The sequence below is a fragment of the Bombina bombina genome, chromosome 8 (assembly GCF_027579735.1).
Source record: "Bombina bombina isolate aBomBom1 chromosome 8, aBomBom1.pri, whole genome shotgun sequence".
NCBI classification, from domain to species: domain Eukaryota; kingdom Metazoa; phylum Chordata; class Amphibia; order Anura; family Bombinatoridae; genus Bombina; species Bombina bombina.
In genome coordinates, this window is record NC_069506.1 from 224,312,383 (window position 1) to 224,335,136 (window position 22,754).

General features: G+C 36.5%; 1 protein-coding gene across 2 annotated transcripts in view; it reads right to left on the reverse strand.

The window, feature by feature from the left end:
* Window positions 1–1,018: 1,018 nt before the first annotated feature.
* LOC128638963 (guanylate-binding protein 1-like) overlaps window positions 1,019–22,754 on the reverse strand; it is a 374,647-nt gene continuing 352,911 nt past the window's right edge. For both annotated transcript variants that reach the window (XM_053691105.1, XM_053691106.1), the window contains one exon: window positions 1,019–1,519. In XM_053691105.1, the coding sequence (XP_053547080.1) occupies window positions 1,397–1,519 (123 nt within the window). In that variant the 3' untranslated portion in view covers window positions 1,019–1,396. The remainder of the gene's footprint in view (window positions 1,520–22,754) is intronic.

The window sequence follows — 22,754 nt, forward strand, 5'->3', positions numbered from 1 at the left end:
AAGCTTGCTACCTAACTCCCTGAAGTCATTTTTTAGGACTCTCCATCTCCCGTTGATTCCTTCATTAGTACCAATATGTACCATGACTGCAGGAACAGACCCACATCCCTCTAACAATCTATCAATACGCTCCACAATATGCCTAACACGAGCCCCTGGAAGACAGCAAACTGTTCTATTTAAAGGGTCTGGATGACAAATTACCCTATCAACCTTCCTAATAATAGAGTCTCCTACCACCAACATCTGTCTCAGGCCCTGACTTGAATGCCCCTCTTCCTTGACTGAAGGACTGCCCACCATAGTATGCTGCTCTTCCACAACTAAAGGACTGTTCACTATACTAGGCAACACAGCCCTCTCTGACTCTGACATTGCTTTTTTTCTAAAGCAGGATTGTGTTGCATTGACAAACAGATGAAGTTTCTAGCTCATAGTTTACCTATACACATTTAAAGGAACAGTAAAAGCTACTAAATGGTATCATGAAAGAGCACTAAAAAATTTTAACTTAAAAAAAGCTGTTTATTTTGTTATTGAAGCCAGCAGGATGTGCATGTCTGAGTAGAACCATGTAAAGCTATTAATGATCAATACTATGTAGAATTATTAAAGAACATTACTATATAGATCTGACTAATTAACATTACTATGTAGAGCTATTAATGCTCATTACTATGTAGATCTGACTAATAATCATTACTATGTAGATCTGACTAATAATCATTACTATGTAGATCTGACTAATGAACATTACTATGTAGATCTGACTAATAATCATTACTATGTAGATCTGACTAATGAACATTACTATGTAGATCTGAATAATAATCATTACTATGTAGATCTGACTAATGAACATTACTATGTAGATCTGAATAATAATCATTACTATGTAGATCTGACTAATGAACATTACTATGTAGATCTGACTAATAATCATTACTATGTAGATCTGACTAATAATCATTACTATGTAGATCTGACTAATAATCATTACTATGTAGATCTGACTAATGAACATTACTATGTAGATCTGACTAATAATCATTACTATGTAGATCTGACTAATGAACATTACTATGTAGATCTGACTAATGAACATTACTATGTAGATCTGACTAATGAACATTACTATGTAGATCTGACTAATGAACATTACTATTTAGATCTGACTAATGAACATTACTAAGTAGAGCTATTAATGATCATTACTATGTAGATCTAACTAATGATCATTACTATGTAGATCTAACTGATGATCATTACTATGTAGATCTGACTAATGAACATTACTATGTAGATCTGACTAATGAACATTACTATGTAGATCTGACTAATGAACATTGTTTTCCTATTTTGACCACATTTTATTTTATATCTCTTGGATCTCTTTTTAGGATATGGTACATGGTGGTGGTGGGTCTGGTGATGCTATCTTCATTCTTTCCATAAAGTTTTCAAGTTCTCTCTCTAGCTCACGTGTACTTGTCATGCACTGATCATACATTCTCATTTCCTGCAAATAAACAGAAAAAAATAAAGGTTTATATATATATTGACGAATAATATTTATTTAATATTGCTCATAAAATTCTAAAAGATTAGTGGATATTTTCCATGTTGGTATGATATCAACTCTGGATCATAATTGTAAACTGTGGTAAGGAAATCATTAAGAAATTAAAGTTGGTGGTCCACGAGAAGATGTTGGTGGTCCTTAACACCATCAAGCAGGAATGAATCTCCTCTGATGGTGTCACACCTGTCTACTGCAACGCCCTACAGTGCCTGGCTGGACATAAGTGAAAACCAAAGGAGGAGTTAAAATGCAATCTAACTATGAACATTGCGTAGTACTGATCAACTTGCGTAGATTTTATTTTTAACTCCTCCCGCCCGGGGCACTGCTCAGAGGAAGATGCTTCCATTCTAAAGCCAGCAGAGGTTGGTATAGTCTTGGCTTGAAATAGTGGAATTAAAGTATATAAAAAAAGAAAATTTTAAAAACAAAAATTCTCTCTTATATTTAATTTATTTTCTTCCCTTTACTTGTCTCTTTGTAGTAGTTTTCCCAATTCCTGCTGGACATACATTACTGTTTATCTTCCTCCCCTCTATCTTTTTTTATATTAAATATTAATTCTTTTTCATTCTAATACTTTTTCCGCGCACAAAGCCGTTCCCCCTGAATTTCAGTAATTGCCATCCAGCAGATCAGCCATATCCCACCAGTATTATAGTAATTGCCAGTAACATCAGTCATTGTTAGCTCATGTCCATATTGAGAGCTTTCTGATATAATTTATGACTCCAATGTCTGTTCATGATCATTATTATTATTATTATACTTTATTTATTAAGCGCCAACATATTCCGCAGCGCTGTCCATGGATACAATTAATTTAAATAAAACAATACAAGACTTGTAAGATACAGGACAAAATTTACAAACACATACAGGAGGGATTGAGGGCCCTATTCCCGAAGGGAACTTTATTAAACTACTTTATTAAAAGTAGCTTTTAATAATTCTTAACTTGGGAGATAACTTGGAAGTCTTGCGGTCCTTTTAAACACAATTCTTTTTTTTCCACTTTCTGTCTCAAAAATTGGCCCTAACCATTCAGCGGTCATTTGGAAGTATTCTTTCAGTTCCGTCATTCAGTTAGTTAATTCCAAAAAATAATTCTTAAAAATGTGTAAAATATATATATATATATAATGTAAACTTAGCTATGGTTATACTAGTTATGTACAGTATGTGTTTGTGTGTGTATATATATATATATATATCAGTGGTCCACAAGATTCAAAATTGTGAGTTTAGTGGTCCCTGAGTTCCGAAAGGTTGGCGACCCCTGCTCTATCTGAATCTGTTAAAAAAAAATAAAAAATGCTGAGTTACTCATTAAGGGCCAGATTACAAGTGAATAGCTAAATATCGCTTTCAAGAAAACAATATTTGCGCTCCACTGTGTAATACTAGCGCACACTAATGTGCACTGGTATTACAAGTTAATAGCAATACTAACAAAGCTCGCGTTTGCATTGCTGGGAAGTATTGTGCTCACAAGAGCGTGCTTCTATAGGCTCCTATGGGAGCCTTGTTCTGATCCTGTAATCAGAACCTAAGAGCAGCGAAGGGGGTAAGTAGCAAAGCAATATTAAATATATATGTATTGCTGATATACAGATATATTTATGTGTTAATATGTGTATATACATCCCACCCCACTCCCGCCAACTTTAACCCCAAAATACTGCCAGTGCAGTTATTTTATAAAAAAATAAAGATGTTGCTATCTTTCGGCTTTTCGATGCTTTTTCACTACAGCTGCTATTACGAGTCTTGTCAAAAAAGCTGTACCGCACACTTTTTTGGCCGTAACGCAAATTAACTTAATTTGCGTAGTCTTTTTTCAATGGGACTTCCATAGCGCCGATATTACAAGCTTTTTCTGCGAGGCCAAAAAGTGAGCGGTACAGCCAATCCCGCAAGATTCTTAACTGTCAGGGCACAGGTAAATACATATTTATATATATATATATATATATATATATATATATATATATATGTATGTCAATAGGACAGGGAAATATGTTTATGTTTGAAACCATATTTGTATCAGATATTACTGGAATAAGGTTTAAATTCTGATGTCAGGATTTGACTCAGAAACCCTCACAAATTGAATATACATCTCCAGGCTGAACTACAGACAACAGGTCCCAAGAGACAAAAGGAAAACATTTGCTTCTTAATTAGGAAGTGCAAATTTCATAGCACTCTGTACCCCATGTGGTGAGTAAGAGACGAAGAGCCTGGGAGGATAACACAAAGAAAGCAAATGGCCAAAGATGAAATTTTGAAACAACTATGTGATAGGCGAATAGAATACACGTCTGCATTGCTAGCTAAACAGAAGATATGTTGTATTGTGACTTTTACAACTATTCATGGATTAACCCCATGCTATGTGGGTGGGGCAGTGAAGGCCTTAGCCAACAAACAAATGCTATGGTGTGACTCTGAAACTACTGAACATACAGCAAATATCATCCCTGAATGCATGCCCCAGAATGTATTAAATCTAGAAATTTGGGAAATTGTCTAATTCTCTATTATTACATGGGTTTTTGCTAAGCTTGGGAGATAACTATTTAGTCAGTCTAAAATGTTTAATAACCTCTATATTGTTTGTATTTTTCAGGCATAAAATTTCAGATCTGCATGAAGAAGGTTCATACACCCAGGGCTTATTAGAAACATAAAATATGATATATTCATATTAGAACACAATGCAGACAGAACTATTGGAAATATAAAAATAGGCTGTTATTTGTATAGAAATGCCAGGATACTGATAAAATTATAATGCATTTTAAGCTAATAATTAGCAGTATTAAATTGCCTTAATATAATAATATGTTAATAATATAACATATTTGGTATCAGAATAATCAGAAAAAAAGTCTAATACTACCCATCTGTATTTGGGGTTATATATGATTAATGCAGAGAGTGTGATCTGATTAAATAACCATTTTATGAGAATAATTAACTTGCTTAAAAATGCTTAGAAATTTTAAAGGTGAAATTGTTTTGTCTGGATATCTGCTGCCACCTAAGGGCCAATACTGGTAGGACAGTTAAGGGAATTTAACTGTCCAAAAGATACGTTGCCATGGTATACATGTTTCAACTCTAAGGGCGGACCAGGGACAAGGCTCCGTGGGCGTTTCCAATACTCACCGATGACTGATAATAATCAAAAAAGGGGAGGGGTGAAATCAGATGATTTAAACCCCAGCATAGAGACTGATAAGGAGGTTGCTGGCGAATCCTGAAGGAATAACTACTGTGGTTATTATTAAAGCACACAACTACTGTTGGACTCCATATGCAATACCCCCAATTTTGAATTTCTGAGGTGAAAATTGGATCTGTTGAGAAACATTGGAAACTGGATTGCTGTTTATTTGGTAATGTATACAAGGTTATTGATAAGATACGTTAACGTTATATGCATAGTCACTACAGTTAAATTATAGTAAGCAGATTGTACTTTTAAACTGTGTGTCATTGTTTTGGATAGTTCTTAGCTGGCCTGTTTGTATGCAAAAACAATTTAAAATAAGCATTCATTGTTGCTGGGTCTGGCAGAGTCAGAGAAATAAATTGTATTTTAAATTGGTAGTCACAGCCTATATATATTGTTTAAACCTGTATCTGATTGGCTAAGTAACTCATCTGTGCAAGTTCTGATATTGTAAATTAATATTGTATTAGGATAAATTACAGTTAAATAGCAGAATATATATATATATATACTATCCTATTGTTTATAAGCACAGTTTAGAATTATACTGCTTGGATGTTAAAGGTTTTTAGTCCCATTGTGTTAACTAAATAAAAGGCTATTTGTAAATAAGGCTGAATTGTGAAGGTATATTTTTCTGGGTTTTATAAGAAGGATAGCATATCTTAAATAGTTTTCAAGCGCATATAATATTATTTCATATTCCTTTTATTACAAATATATTTCAAAAATGTTCATGGATATTAACTAAATAAAAGAATTCAGATATTTATATTAATTGTATGGTTTCTAGTAGATGCATGATGATTAAGGGTTTCTATTTTTAAGGATAAATAATATTTGTATTGTGTTATAACCCTGCCATAAGCTGATATATTATTTGGAGAGCACTACTAAGATTTTCATAAATATACTGACATAACGCAATCTAAAGTCAGTAGTTATGAGTTTTATGCTACAAAGCTGTAGCATAAAACTCATAACTAAAGTGCCAAAAAGTAATCTAACACCCATAAACTACCTATTAACCCCTAATCTATTAACCCCTAATCCGAGGCCATCCCGTATCGCAAACACTAAAATAAAATTATTAACCCCTAATCTGCTGCTTCGGACATCACCGCCACTATAATAAACATATTAACCCTTAAACCGCCGCACTCCCGCATTGCAAACACTAGTTAAATATTATTAACCCCTAATCCGATGTCCCTAACATCACCGCCACCTACCTACATTTATTAACCCCTAATCTGCCGCTCTGGACATCGCCGCCACTATAATAAACATATTAACCCCTAAACCTAACCCTAAATCTAACCCTAACACCCCCTAACTTTAATATAATTAAAATAAATCTAAATAAAACATACTATTAATAACTTAATAATTCCTATTTAAAACTAATACTTACTTATAAAATAAACCCTAAGCTAGCTACAATATAACTAATAGTTACATTGTAGCTAGCTTAGGTTTTATTTTTACTTCACAGGCAAGTTTGTATTTATTTTAACTAGGTAGAATAGTTAGTAAATAGTTATTAACTATTTACTAGCTACCGAGTCAAAATAAATACATATTTACCTGTGAAATAAAACCTAACCTGTCTTGCACTAACACCTAACCTTACACTACAATTAAATCGATTACATAAATTAAGTCTAATTAACTAAATTACAACAAAAAAACCCACTAAATTACACAAAATAAAAAAAGAAATTATAAGATATTTAAATAAATCTGATTATTTGAAGGAGGCACTAAGAATTTTAGACGAAGCTAACACATACAAGAACCTCTCCTTCAATCCGACTAGTAAATTCTTCAAAGAACTTAATGAAATTTTGAGCCAAGCCAAATTGAGTGGCATTCTAAACAATGAGGAATTTCATTTGTTGCTAGACAGGGACCCTTCCATACCGATTTTCTATCACCTCCCCAAAGTACATAAAGCTTTGGTTTACCCTCGGCGGGGGGGGGGGGGGGCTATCATTTCAGGAATAGGGTCTCTGTCTAGCAATTTATCTATGTACATAGACTTCTTTTTACAACCCTTGGTCAAAACACCAGATCATTCTTAAAGGATACGACCCAGACTATAAAAACGTTTGAAGGTAAATCATGGGAGAAGGATTTTTTATGGGTTACGTGCGACGTCACAGCACTATATACATGTATTCCCCATGACCTGGGTATTAAAGAGATAGGGGAAAGTCTGTTGAATAGTCATCTCCCCCAAATACAAATTGATTTTATTTTAAAAGGTATCGATTTTATTTTGAAACACAATTATTTTCATTTTGATTCACAATTTTATTTATAGTTGCAAGGCACAGCGATGGGGACAACTTTTGCCCCATCCCAGGGTCAGCCTTTGGGCAAGGCGGGCGAGGCAACCGCCTAGGGCCCCGCAGCCAGGGGGGCCCCGCAGAAGGGGAAAAAAAATATATATTTTTAAAAAATAATTTTATTTATTTTTTTCAATATTTTTTTTTTGGCGCCTTTTTTTTTTTTTGGTGACTTTTTTCCCCGCAATTTTTTTGCAGGCAGGGGAGAGGAGAGAGGCCAGACCATGTGCTCAGCAGCACATGCGGCACAGCCAGGTGACAGCGTCACTGAATGTTTGGAGGATATATTTTTATCTCCAATCATTCAGTGCTGTCACTGAGGGAAGGAGGCGGAGTACGACACCGGAGGCGGAGCATAGCTGCCTGCTCGACTTCAGTCAATGCGCAACAGGCAGCAGAGCTGAGTGAGCAGTCGCAGGTGGCAGATGAGGATCGTCGTCGTAGTAGCTTAGGTGAGGAGTCCTGCTTTGGCCCCAGGCCCCCCAGCCCCAGACAGACAGACACAGTATGTATGTGTGATGTGTGACTATGCCAACTGTGCCACTGCTGCTGCCACTCAGTAAAGTTAGGTGTGCTGGCGTGTGGGGGGGTTGGGACCTTGTGGGGGAGTCTGAGAGTCATTATGCTTTATGCACACTTTAGGTCGTAGGAAGCACATCAGAATTGATTAATGTTAGAAAACGCAGTCGGTATTGTTAGTATAGTATATGAGCTCAGCTACAATCAAACGGATAGACATCAATACCTCATGACTCTATTTAATTTCTGACAGAAATTAAATTAAATAGAGTCATGAGGTATTGATGTCTATCCGTTTGATTGTAGCTGAGCTCATATACTATACTAACAATACCGACTCCGTTTTCCAACACAAATCAATGCACAGCAGCATAGTGTACACCTGTGATATTAGGTTATGCTGCAACTTGCCTGCAAGCAATGTAAAGCCGGTGGTTAAAATAGGAATATCAAAAAGTAATCAAAAACATATAAGTAGCAGGTATAAGAAAAATATCACATATACAGCAACTGTCAATAGTGTCAGTATATTTATGAAAATCTTAGTAGTGCTATCCAAATAATATATATCAGCTTATGGCAGGGTTATGACACAATACAACCAATAATTTTCTTTAAAAATAGAAACCCTTAATAAGCATGCATCTACTAGAAACAATAAAATTAATATAAATACCTGAACTCTTTTATTTAGATAATATCCATGAACATATTGAAGTATATTTGCAATAAAAGGAAACTAAATAATATTATAGGCGCTTGAAAACTATTTAAATATGCTATGCAAAATTCCTACACGCTTATCTTAAGAAACCAGCCTTATATACAAGTCTTTTAACATCCAAGCAATACAATTTTAAACAGTATTCTTAAACAATAGGATAATATATATATTCTGCTATTTAACTGCAATTTATCCTAATACAAAATTAACTGACAATATCAGAACTTGCATACAAATAGGTAGGCTAAGAGCTATCTAGGACAATGACACACAGTTTAAAAGTATAATCTGCTCTTTAAATCTATTAACTATAAAGGCTATGCATATGACTTATCTTACAAAACCCAGAAAACGGTATCTTTAAACTGCAGTGACTTTAAAATATCACATGTAATTAGCAGTCCTTTTCTTATACTCTATATATATATACGTTACCAAAATGATATCCAACTTCCCAAAATGATATCCAACTTCAAGATTTTTCACACCTCATATAAAATAAGTGTAATTGCAATGGAATAGGAGAAATATGGCCCACTTTGTTTTTATAGTTTGACTGTGTCCCACGCAAAACAGTTTCAGTCAGTTACAAAATTCTGCCGCCAGCCCCTCTCCTTCCTTCTGTATACACTATATATTGTAATCATTGGTGTGAAATATGGGTGGCCCTTCGAAACCTTGTCCCTCTATTGGATAATCTGAATATCCCATTTCCAACAGCCAAAAAGCTTTCTGGCTGTAGTTCTCTCATAGCAACACCGGGAGGCAGCATTACAATTAGACAGCACAAACAAAATGCAGCATGGCAAAGAAATACAGTTATACATTTAAGCATCTTTCTTTAAAATGTATAATAACTCCCATAATTTCTTGTATTAATCTCTCCCAACATTAATTATAGGTGAAGCGGCATCAGATTAATTTCCTGATCGTTTCGATATGAAACATCAAATACATCTAGCATTATATTAAAATAATTTATATTTCATTTAGCCTAACAGAAAATTTATATCTCATAGTCAGATCACATCAAAGTAACTTCCATATCTTCATCTCACTATATTTTAAAAGATGTATTTAAAACTTTATAAACATTTATTTCACATCCATATGATATGACATTTAGTGTCATTAATTATTTCTTTTCAGGTCCACAAGTATTTATTTAAAAACACAGAGGTTATTAAACATTTTTGACTGACTAAAACAGTTACCTCCCAAGCTTAGCAAATACCCATGTAATAATAATAGAGAATTAGACAATTTCTCAAATTTCTATATTTAATACATTCTGGGGCATGCATTCAAACAGAAAAAAAATAAATAAATTGATGTTTATTTGCTGCCTGCTTTAATGAGTTTCCAGAGTCACACCTCAGCATCTGTCTTTGTTTCCCAAGGCCTTTATTGCTCCACATGGGGTCAATCCACGAGTAGTTGTAAAAGTCTTAATACAGCACATTTCCTGTAAGTACTATGCTTATCCAACTATTTTAGATTTTATCCTTTTAAGTGATGGTCTTAAATTGGGTAGACCAAATGTTCCATTGTATCAAAGTGCTGTCATTTAACATTGGTTCCCAGGCAATCATACAGAGGTTCCTGAAACTGTGTTAATTTTAGTTCCTTGCTAAATTATACAATTGCATAATTTAACATATTGAGTGTGTGAGATCTCCCAGAGATAATCCTTTGTTCTCAAGACCATGTGCACATCCACAGATTTATTAAATAAAGTTAAATATATTTCTATATGTTATTTAATAATATTTCAAATACCAATGTTTTTTTTGGGGGGGGGTTTGTTTGTTTTTGTGTGTGGCATTTTTGAATTGTATAATTAAAAAAATGTGTGGTAGTTTTTCCCCCTTGGCCTTAATATTTATTTACAGCTGAATACAATATTTTATACATATCATACATACTGTCTGTAATATATTGTTAGCAAGCTGAGCTGTTGCTGAAAAAGTAAATAGATGCAGTTTAGGCAGAGCAGTAGTTTGCATTTAATTGTGAGCTTTCTCAGGCCTAGATTTGGAGTTTGGCGGTAGATGGGTTGTTAACGCTACGCGGGCTTTTTTCTGGCCGCACCATAAAAATAACTCTGGTATCGAGAGTCCAAAAAAATGCTGCGTTAGGCTCCAAAAAAGGAGCGTAGAGCATTTTTACCGCAAATGCAACTCTCGATACCAGAGTTGCTTACGGACGCGGCCAGCCTCAAAAACGTGCTCGTGCACGATTCCCCCATAGGAAACAATGGGGCTGTTTGAGCTGAAAAAAAACCTAACACCTGCAAAAAAGCAGCGTTCAGCTCCTAACGCAGCCCCATTGTTTCCTATGGGGAAACACTTCCTACGTCTGCACCTAACACTCTAACATGTACCCCGAGTCTAAACACCCCTAACCTTACACTTATTAACCCCTATTCTGCCGCCCCCGCTATCGCTGACCCCTGCATTATATTATTAACCCCTAATCTTCCGCTCCGTAAACCGCCGCAACTTACATTATCCCTATGTACCCCTAATCTGCTGCCCCTAACACCGCCGACCCCTATATTATATTTATTAACCCCTAATCTGCCCCCCTCAACGTCGCCGACACCTGCCTACACTTATTAACCCCTAATCTGCCGAACGGACCGCACCGCTACTATAATAAATGTATTAACCCCTAATCCGCCTCACTAACCCTATAATAAATAGTATTAACCCCTAATCTGCCCTCCCTAACATCGCCGACACCTAACTTCAATTATTAACCCCTAATCTGCCGACCGGAGCTCACCGCTACTATAATAAATGGATTAACCCCTAAAGCTAAGTCTAACCCTAACACTAACACCCCCCTAACTTAAATATAATTTAAATCTAACAAAATAAATTAACTATTATTAAATAAATTATTCCTATTTAAAGCTAAATACTTACCTGTAAAATAAATCCTAATATAGCTACAATATAAATTATAATTACATTGTAGCTATTTTAGGATTAATATTTATTTTACAGGCAACTTTGTAATTTTTTTAACCAGGTACAATAGCTATTAAATAGTTAAGAACTATTTAATAGTTACCTAGTTAAAATAATAACAAAATTACCTGTAAAATAAATCCTAACCTAAGTTATAATTAAACCTAACACTACCCTATCAATAAATTAATTAAATAAAATACCTACAATTACCTACAATAAAACCTAACACTACACTATCAATAAATAAATTAAATACAATTCCTACAAATAACTACAATTACATAAACTAACTAAAGTACAAAAAATAAAAAAGAACTAAGTTACAAAAAATAAAAAAATATTTACAAACATAAGAAAAATATTACAACAATTTTAAACTAATTACACCTACTCTAAGCCCCCTAAAAAAATAACAAAGACCCCCAAAATAAAAAAATGCCCTACCCTATTCTAAATTAATAGAGTTAAAAGCTCTTTTACCTTACCAGCCCTGAACAGGGCCTTTGCGGGGCATGCCCCAAGAAAATCAGCTCTTTTGCCTGTAAAAAAAAACATACAATACCCCCCCCCCCCAACATTACAACCCACCACCCACATACCCCTAATCTAACCCAAACCCCCCTTAAATAAACCTAACACTAAGCCCCTGAAGATCTTCCTACCTTGTCTTCACCTCAACAGGTATCACCGATCCATCCTGGCATCCGGTGCTGAAGAGGTCCAGAAGAGGCTCCAAAGTCTTCCTCCTATCCGGCAAGAAGAGGACATCCGGACCGGCAAACATCTTCATCCAAGCGGCATCTTCGATCTTCTTCCATCCGGTGCGGAGCGGGTCCATGTTGAATCAGCCGACGCGGATCCATCCTCTTCTTTCTGCGTCTCCCGACGAATGACAGTTCCTTTAAGGGACGTCATCCAAGATGGCGTCCCTCGAATTCCGATTGGCTGATAGGATTCTATCAGCCAATCGGAATTAAGGTAGGAATATTCTGATTGGCTGATGGAATCAGCCAATCAGAATCAAGTTCAATCCGATTGGCTGATCCAATCAGCCAATCAGATTGAGCTCGCATTCTATTGGCTGTTCCGATCAGCCAATAGAATGCGAGCTCAATCTGATTGGCTGATTGGATCAGCCAATCGGATTGAACTTGATTCTGATTGGCTGATTCCATCAGCCAATCAGAATATTCCTACCTTAATTCCGATTGGCTGATAGAATCCTATCAGCCAATCGGAATTCGAGGGACGCCATCTTGGATGACGTCCCTTAAAGGAACCGTCATTCGTCGGGAGACGCAGAAAGAAGAGGATGGATCCGCGTCGGCTGCTTCAACATGGACCAGCTCCGCACCGGATGGAAGAAGATCGAAGATGCCGCTTGGATGAAGATGTTTGCCGGTCCGGATGTCCTCTTCTTGCCGGATAGGAGGAAGACTTTGGAGCCTCTTCTGGACCTCTTCAGCACCGGATGACAGGACGGATCGGTGATACCTGTTGAGGTGAAGACAAGGTAGTAAGATCTTCAGGGGCTTAGTGTTAGGTTTATTTAAGGGGGGTTTGGGTTAGATTAGGGGTATGTGGGTGGTGGGTTGTAATGTTGGGGGGGGGTATTGTATGTTTTTTTTTACAGGCAAAAGAGCTGATTTTCTTGGGGCATGCCCCGCAAAGGGCCCTGTTCAGGGCTGGTAAGGTAAAAGAGCTTTTAACTCTATTAATTTAGAATAGGGTAGGGCATTTTTTTATTTTGGGGGTCTTTGTTATTTTATTAGGGGGCTTAGAGTAGGTGTAATTAGTTTAAAATTGTTGTAATATTTTTCTTATGTTTGTAAATATTTTTTTATTTTTTGTAACTTAGTTCTTTTTTATTTTTTGTACTTTAGTTAGTTTATGTAATTGTAGTTATTTGTAGGAATTGTATTTAATTTATTTATTGATAGTGTAGTGTTAGGTTTTATTGTAGGTAATTGTAGGTATTTTATTTAATTAATTTATTGATAGGGTAGTGTTAGGTTTAATTATAACTTAGGTTAGGATTTATTTTACAGGTAATTTTGTTATTATTTTAACTAGGTAACTATTAAATAGTTCTTAACTATTTAATAGCTATTGTACCTGGTTAAAATAATTACCAAGTTGCCTGTAAAATAAATATTAATCCTAAAATAGCTACAATGTAATTATAATTTATATTGTAGCTATATTAGGATGTATTTTACAGGTAAGTATTTAGCTTTAAATAGGAATAATTTATTTAATAAGAGTTAATTAATTTCGTTAGATGTAAATTATATTTAAGTTAGGGGGGTGTTAGTGTTAGGGTTAGACTTAGCTTTAGGGGTTAATCCATTTATTATAGTAGCGGTGAGCTCCGGTCGTCAGATTAGGGGTTAATAATTGAAGTTAGGTGTCGGCGATGTTAGGGAGGGCAGATTAGGGGTTAATACTATTTATGATAGGGTTAGTGAGGCGGATTAGGGGTTAATAACTTTATTATAGTAGCGGTGCGGTCCGCTCAGCAGATTAGGGGTTAATAAGTGTAGGCAGGTGTCGGCGACGTTGAGGGGGGCAGATTAGGGGTTAATAAATATAATATAGGGGTCGGCGGTGTTAGGGGCAGCAGATTAGGGGTACATAAGGATAACGTAGGTGGCGGCGCTTTGCGGTCGGCAGATTAGGGGTTAATTATTGTAAGTAGCTGGCGGCGACGTTGTGGGGGGCAGGTTAGGGGCTAATAAATATAATACAGGGGTCGGCGGGGTTAGGGGCAGCAGATTAGGGGTACATAAGTATAACGTAGGTGGCGGCGCTTTGCGGTCGGCAGATTAGGGGTTAATTATTGTAAGTAGCTGCAGGCGACGTTGTGGGGGGCAGGTTAGGGGTTAATAAATATAATACAGGGGTCGGCGGTGTTAGGGGCAGCAGATTAGGGGTACATAAGGATAACGTAGGTGGCGGCGCTTTGCGGTCGGCAGATTAGGGGTTAATTATTGTAAGTAGCTGGCGGCGACGTTGTGGGGGGCAGGTTAGGGGTTAATTAATATAATACAGGGGTCGGCGGGGTTAGGGGCAGCAGATTAGGGGTACATAAGTATAACGTAGGTGGCGGTCGGCAGATTAGGGGTTAAAAAAATGTAATCGAGTTGCGGCGATGTGGGGGGACCTCAGTTTAGGGGTACATAGGTAGTTTATGGGTGTTAGTGTACTTTAGGGTACAGTAGTTAAGAGCTTTATGAACCGGCGTTAGCCCAGAAAGCTCTTAACTCCTGCTTTTTTTCTGCGGCTGGAGTTTTGTCGTTAGAGCTCTAACGCTCACTTCAGAAACGACTCTAAATACCGGCGTTAGGAAGATCCCATTGAAAAGATAGGATGCGCAATTGACGTAAGGGGATCTGCGGTATGGAAAATTTGCGGCTGAAAAGTGAGCGTTAGACCCTATTTTGAGTGACTCCAAATACCGGCGGTAGCCTAAAACCAGCGTTAGGAGCCTCTAACGCTGGTTTTCACGGCTACCGCCAAACTCTAAATCTAGGCCTCAGTTTTGTAGAGGTAGGCAGCTGAAATAGGAATGTATGCTTAATTTGTTTGCTTCCTTCATGTGTTTTTATTCAATAGCACAGTTAAGACAATATACCTTCACTCTTGAAATAATTCAACTTTTTTCATTTTGATTGAATATATACATTATTTTATATTAATGTAAACTACAATTTAATATAGCATTGCTATTTTTAAAATACATACTCAAATTAGCATACAGGCAATTATGAAAAAAAAAGAAACTTAAATTCACAATAATAAACTTGCATATTGAGCTAATAAAAATGCTGCTCACATGTTGTAAAGCTTGTAGTCTTTACCTACTGAGCTTTCAGATTACTTTTGGGGAATGGCACATCTGACCGTCTGCTCCTGGTCATTTAAATTGCCTCCAGGCAGGCTGTTTGTGTGAAATTGCACTGAGCTGAGCTCCTGACATTATACAAATAAATTATTATTAAATTATGCAAAACCTGCATTTCATTGCTGATACTCGTAATTCTGAAATATTTAAAAGGGATTGAGTAGTAGTAGTAGTAGTAATTATATAATTATCTTTATTAGACGGTGACCTTGTATTGTAATTTTTGTTGTCTGTTGTGAATTTAATTGCATTATTGCAATATTTTCTGGTATAGAAGTAGTAAAATATATTATTCTTGAGTGAGTTATAAAGGTTTTCTCTGTCATTTATTTTTATATTTTACTTTGTTAAATTTAATGATAAAAAAAGATGCCTGTCAGAAATTAATTTGATATATGTAACTAAAATGAAGTGTATCGTGCACAGGTTACTCAGATATTCATTTTTCAATGCCAGATATATATAATAAATTGGAGTCCTCAATAAGCAAGCAGAAAATTAAAGGGACACAACACCTGAAAGCTAAATTCCTTAAATCTAACTCCTTCTGATTAATGAAACTCAAGTAATCACAGATGGCTATGCCATCTTGGAAGCTGACCACAATTGTTTTAAAAAAAACTGTTTTCAATTACAGTGCTGTACCTGTGCTTGATATTCTTATGTATGCTGCCATATTGTTACGTGCGTTGCACACAGGACAGGTACACCAACAGGCAGCACATGCTGCTTAGAGGAATCTCGCTCAGTGTGATATGTGTGCTGCAGCATTTGTAAAGACATTTTCTATTTGTAAATGAATAGTATTTTTAACATCATAATATAATGTTATTGTAAAAACCAAATTAGATTTTATAATGTTCTCTAAACAAATCTGATGAAGTCAGTGCACGGCTCCAGGCACCATACTTGAAAATAGCAAGCTACTGGGAGAAAGGGGAGAGAAGAGTCCTGGTAACAGTGGATAAAGATTTGCATAGTAAAATACAAGCTCCATGGTGTGATGGTTATATATAATGGTTCCTGACCCTGCAGTACATAATACAGCACCTTGAGTTCCTTTCTCTTTCAGCCGTAATGTTAAAACCCTCCTGGGACTTGAAGCGCGACTCCTACTGTCGGCTTGACATAGACAGCCCTGCTCGTCACTGCCAGGGAGTGTGTGCAAACTCCACAACTGCAGCCTGTCACAGCCAGTGAGCATCTGGTAATCTTCAAACTACTGTCTATGTCAGTAGGAGTCGCGCTTCAAGTCCCAGGAGGGTTTTAACATTAGGGCTGAAAGAGAGAGAAACTCCCGGTGCTGTGTTATGTACTGCAGGGTCAGAAACCATTAGATATAACCATCACACCACGGAGCTTGTATTTTACTATGCAAAGCTTTATCCATTGTTCCTAGGACTGTTATCTCCCCTCCCCCTCTCTCCCAGTAACTTGCTATTTTCAAGTACGGTGCCTGGAGCCGTGCACTGACTTCATCAGATTTGTTTAGGGAACATTATAAAATGTAATTTGTTTTTTACAATAACATTATATTATGATGTTAAAAATACTATTCATTTACAAATAAAAATGCCTCTACAAACGCTGCAGCACACACTCTGCGTGTATCACAGTGAGCGAGATTCCTCTAAGCAGCATAGTGCATACATAATAGAGCAATGTGCTTTGCGTGTCACGTGACTGCTGTGCTCATGTAAGTTACAAAATGGCAGCATGCATAGAAACATCAGGCACAGGTACAACGTTGTAATTGTATACACTTTTTTTTTTAACAATTTGGGGTAAGCTGGCAAGATTTCATAGAAATCAATGCTTACTTACATTTGTTTGATCAGAAGGAGTTAGATTTATGTTTTTTTAGCAGGTGTTTAATGTCCCTTTAAGCTATAAAGCAGCAAGCCTGGGTCAGTGTGTAAATGCATAAAACAATATTGTATAATATCACCTAATCTACTGTAGAATGGACAGTGTAGCATGAAGCATGTATGTAATCACTATCTTATTTTTCACCCTGCTTATATTGATGGCAACATTTATGTTTATTTTTTTCATAGCTTGCTTGTTAAAGGCACATGAAACCCAAATGCTTTCTTTCACGATTCAGATAGAGAATATAATTTTAACTTACTTTCTAATTTACTTTTAGTATCTAATTTGTTTCATTCTCTTGGTATCATTTGTTGAAGGAGCAGCAATGCACTAATGGTTTCTAAATGAAATCATGGGTGACCCAATCACAATCAATATATATGTATATATATGCAGCCACCAATTAACAGCTATAACCTAGGTTCTATGCTACCTCTGGGCTTTCCTAGATAAACCTTTCAGCAAAGGATAACAAGTGAAGGAAGCAAATTAAATAATAGAAGTTAATTAGAAAGTTGTTTACAATTGCATTCTATCCGAATCTTGAAAAATAATTTTTATGTTTCATGTCCCTTTAAGTGTCCAAGTATCACCTGAACTGCAGCCTTTAAAAAGTGACTGACTTGTTTGTTTATTTCCCTGCAAATTTGTTTTCAAGGGTTTTGCTGTGCTTGAGATCTATCTATGATGTTTCATTCACTGTTTTCAGTCCATTATCATTTTATAACTTTATATTAAGTTGCTGAATTAGTTGTTTGGTTTGAATACAATACAAAGCTCTTAAAAAGTTTGTGGTTTAGGTAAAATACAATAGCTTTACTTTATAAATTTGAGGGAACATACAGCATCATCATTTTCCCTTATCTTATATCTATCTGAAAACAAAACTAAAATTCTGAATTGCAAACTTAGAATAGTCCAAAGTCCAAAGAGTTTGGTCAGCCAGGTACAGTGACAGATCATATTTGAGAAAAGAAGGTCCATCCATTGGCCGTACATTCATCTTTCTGCTAGTCAGGGGTGATGCAATTATTGATTAACAAACTGAAGCAATGCAAAATGTGTTTTAAATGTGTGGACATATTCTATGCTTGAATTAACCAATCCATTTTTTTATGTTTACATAGAAGTTGTCAAATCGATAATTGGATTATAGAAAGTTGGATTGGCAGATACAAGTTTGTTTTGTTCCAGTGAAAGATCATTTGTCAAATCGATTATTGGATTATAGAAAGTTGGATTGGCAGATACAAGTTTGTTTTGTTCCAGTGAAAGATCATTTGGAAGTGTCAAAAGTTGGCCTTGCTGGCCAGGGATGCTGCAATTGGTGTGTAACAAACTGAATAGATGTCAAATGTTCTGTAAAAAATTTTTAAACATTCAAATGCTTGATTTAACAATTTCTTTTATTTTTTGGTGTTTATGTTTTTACATAGAAGTTGGCAACCCTAATGCCTGAGTTTACAAATTTGAATTGGATTGGCAGAGACAAGTTTACTTGTGGTCTAGTGACAGATCCAAACTGTTCTGTACCTTTTTTTTTCTTTTCTTTTTTCTTTTACATGGAAATGCTGGAATTAACAAATCACCATTGTCTTAATATTTTTATTTCCAAAAAGGAGTTGTGTACTGTAACGCTGGATTTTCCAAATTTGAATTGGATTGGCAGAGACAAGTTTACACGTGGTCCAGTGACAGATCAGTGTGAAAAGAAGTTGCATCCGTTGCCACTGCAGTGGTCTTGCTGCTCAGGGGTGCTGCAATTGGTGAGTAAAAAAAATGAAGAGATCCAAAGGCCTAGATTTGGAGTTTTGCGTTAGAAGGGGTGCGTTAGCTACGCGTGCTTTTTTTTTGGCCGCACCTTTTAAATACCGCTGGTATTTAGAGTTCACAGAATGGCTGCGTTTTCAGTGCGTTAGGCTCCAAAAAGGGAGCGTAGAGCATAATTTACTGCCACTGCAACTCTCAATACCAGCGGTGCTTACGGACGCGGCCAGCTTCAAAAACATGCTCATGCACGATTCCCCCATAGGAAACAATGGGGCAGTTTGAGCTGAAAAAAACCCAAACACCTGCAAAAAAGCAGCGTTAAGCTCCTAACGCAGCCCCATTGTTTCCTATGGGGAAACACTTCCTATGTCTGCACCTAACACCCTAACATGCACCCCTAGTCTAAACACCCCTAACCTTACACTTATTAACCCCTAATCTGCCGCCCCCGCTATCGCTGACCCCTGCATATTATTATTAACCCCTAATCTGCCGCTCCGTACACTGCCGCAACCTACGTTATCCCTATGTACCCCTAATCTGCTGCCCCTAACACCGCCGACCTCTATATTATATTTATTAACCCCTAATCTGCCCCCCACAACGTCGCCTCCACCTACCTACAATTATTAACCCCTAATATGCCGACCGGACCTCACCGCTACTATAATAAATGTATTAATCCCTAATCCGCCTCACTAACCCTATAATAAATAGTATTAACCCCTAATCTGCCCTCCCTAACATCGCCGACACCTAACTTCAAGTATTAACCCCTAATCTGCCGACCAGACCTCACCGCTACTCTAATAATTTTTTTAACCCCTAAAGCTAAGTCTAACCCTAACACCCCCCTAAATTAAATATAATTTAAATCTAACGAAATAAATTAACTCTTATTAAATAAATTATTCCTATTTAAAGCTAAATACTTACCTGTAAAATAAACCCTAATATATCTACAATATAAATTATAATTATATTGTAGCTATTTTAGGATTTATATTTATTTTACAGGCAACTTTGTATTTATTTTAACCAGGTACAATAGCTATTAAATAGTTAATAACTATTTAATAGCTACCTAGTTAAAATATTTACAAAATTACTTGTAAAATAAATCCTAACCTAAGTTACAATTAAACCTAACACTACACTAGCAATAAATTAATTAAATAAAATACCTACAATTATCTACAATTAAACCTAACACTACACTATCAATAAATAAATTAAATTAAATACCTACAAATAAATACAATTAAATAAACTAACTAAAGTACAAAAAATTAAAAAAGGTAAGTTACAAAAAATTTTTTTAATTACAAACATAATAAAAATATTACAACAATTTTAAGCTAATTACACCTACTCTAAGCCCCCTAATAAAATAACAAAGCCCCCCAAAATAAAAAAAATGCCCTACCCTATTCTAAAATTAAAATAGAAAAGCTCTTTTACCTTACCAGCCCTTAAAAGGGCCGTTTGCGGGGCATACCCCAAAGAATTCAGCTCTTTTGCCTGTAAAAAAAAAACCATACAATACCACCCCCAACATTACAACCCACCACCCACATACCCCTAATCTAACCCAAACCCCCCTTAAATAAATCTAACACTAAGCCCCTGAAGATCTTCCTACCTTGTCTTCACCATGCCAGGTATCACCGATCCGTCCAGGCTCCGAAATCTTCATCCAAGCCCAAGCGGGGGCTGGAGATCCATCATCCGGCTGAAGTCTTCTATCAAGAGGCGGCTGAAGAGGTCCAGAAGAGGCTCCAAAGTCTTCATCCTATCCGGGCAGAAGAGTAGATCCGGACCGGCAACCATCTTCTTCCAAGCGGTGACAAGTGGCTCCATCTTGAAGACCTCCGGCGCGGATCCATCCTCTTCTTGCGACGTCCTAAGTCCGAATGAAGGTTCCTTTAAATGATGTCATCCAAGATGGCGTCCCTCGAATTCCGATTGGCTGATAGGATTCTATCAGCGAATCGGAATTAAGGTAGGAAAATTCTGATTGGCTGATGGAATCAGCCAATCAGATTCAAGTTCAATCCGATTGGCTGATCGCATTCTATTGGCTGTTCCGATCAGATTAGGGGTTAGGGGTTAATAGTTAATAAGTGTAGGTAGGTGTCGGCGACGTTGAGGGGGGCAGATTAGGGGTTAATAAATATAATATAGGGGTCGGCGGTGTTAGGGGCAGCAGAGGGCAGCAGATTAGGGGTACATAAGTATAACGTAGGTGGCGTTGGTGTGCGGTCGGCAGATTAGGGGTTAAAAAAATGTAATCGAGTGGCGGCGATGTGGGGGGGCCTCGGTTTAGGGGTACATAGGTAGTTTATGGGTGTTAGTGTACTTTAGAGCACAGTAGTTAAGAGCGTTAGCCCAAAAAGCTCTTAACTCCTGTTTTTTTTCTGCGGCTGGAGTTTTGTCGTTAGAGTTCTAAAGCTCACTTCAGCCAAGACTCTAAATACCGGCGTTAGAAAGATCCCATTGAAAAGATAGGATACGCAAATGGCGTAGGGGGATCTGCGGTATGGAAAAGTCGCGGCTGGAAAGTGAGCGTTAGACCCTTTCCTGACTGACTCTAAATACCAGCGGGCGGTAAAAACCAGCGTTAGGAGCCTCTAACGCTGGTTTTGACGGCTAACGCCAAACTCTAAATCTAGGCGAAAGTGTTCTTTACCTTTTTTTTTTTTTCTTTTTTCTTTTACATGTAAATGCTGGAATTAACAAATCACCAGTGTCTTAATATTTTTATTTCCAAAAAGGAGTTGTGTACTGTAAAGCCGGATTTTCCAAATTTGAATTGGATTGGCAGAAACAAGTTTACTCGTGGTCCAGTGACAGATCAGTGTGAAAAGAATTTGCATCCGTTGCCACTGTAGTGGTCTTGCTGCTCAGGGGTGCTGCAATTGGTGAGTAAAAAAATGAAGAGATCCAATGTGTTCTTTACCTTTTTTTTTTTCTTTTTTTTTCTTTTACATGGAAATGCTGGAATTAACAAATCACCATTGTCTTAATATTTTTATTTCCAAAAAGGAGTTGTGTACCGTAAAGCCAGATTTTCCAAATTTGAATTGGATTGGCAGAGACAAGTTTACTCGTGGTCCAGTGACAGATCAGTGTGAAAAAAAGTTGCATCCGTTGCCACTGCAGTGGTCTTGCTGCTCAGGGGTGCTGCAATTGGTGAGTAAAAAAATGAAGAGATCCAAAGTGTTCTGTACATTTTACATTTGAAATGGTGGATTTAACCAATCGCTTATTTAAATATATTTATTTTTAAAATAGGAGTTGTCAACTGTAACGCCGGGTTTTAAAAACTTTAATTGGATTGGCAGAGACAAGTTTACTTGGGGTACAGTCACAGATCGTTTGCAAAAGAGACACATCCGTTGGCAGTGCAATTGATGAGTCAGAAATGTCATATACTGTTAAATAATATATATATATATATATATATATATATATATATATATATATATATATATATATATATATATATATATATGTATAAATAAATATATCTATATGTCAATCTATTGGGAAAATATTATTTATGTCTTAAGTATTTATATTTTTTCACAACACCACAAAATATAATCGCCTAGATTTAGAGTTCTGCGTTAGCCGTCCAAACCAGCGTTAGGGGGTCCTAACTCTGGTTTGGACGCCCGCTGGTATTTAGAGTCGTGTAGGTAAAGGTCTAACGCTCACTTTCCAGCCGCGACTTTTCCATACCGCAGATCCCCTTACGTCAATTGCGTATCCTATCTTTTAAATGGGATCTTTCTAACGCTGGTATTTAGA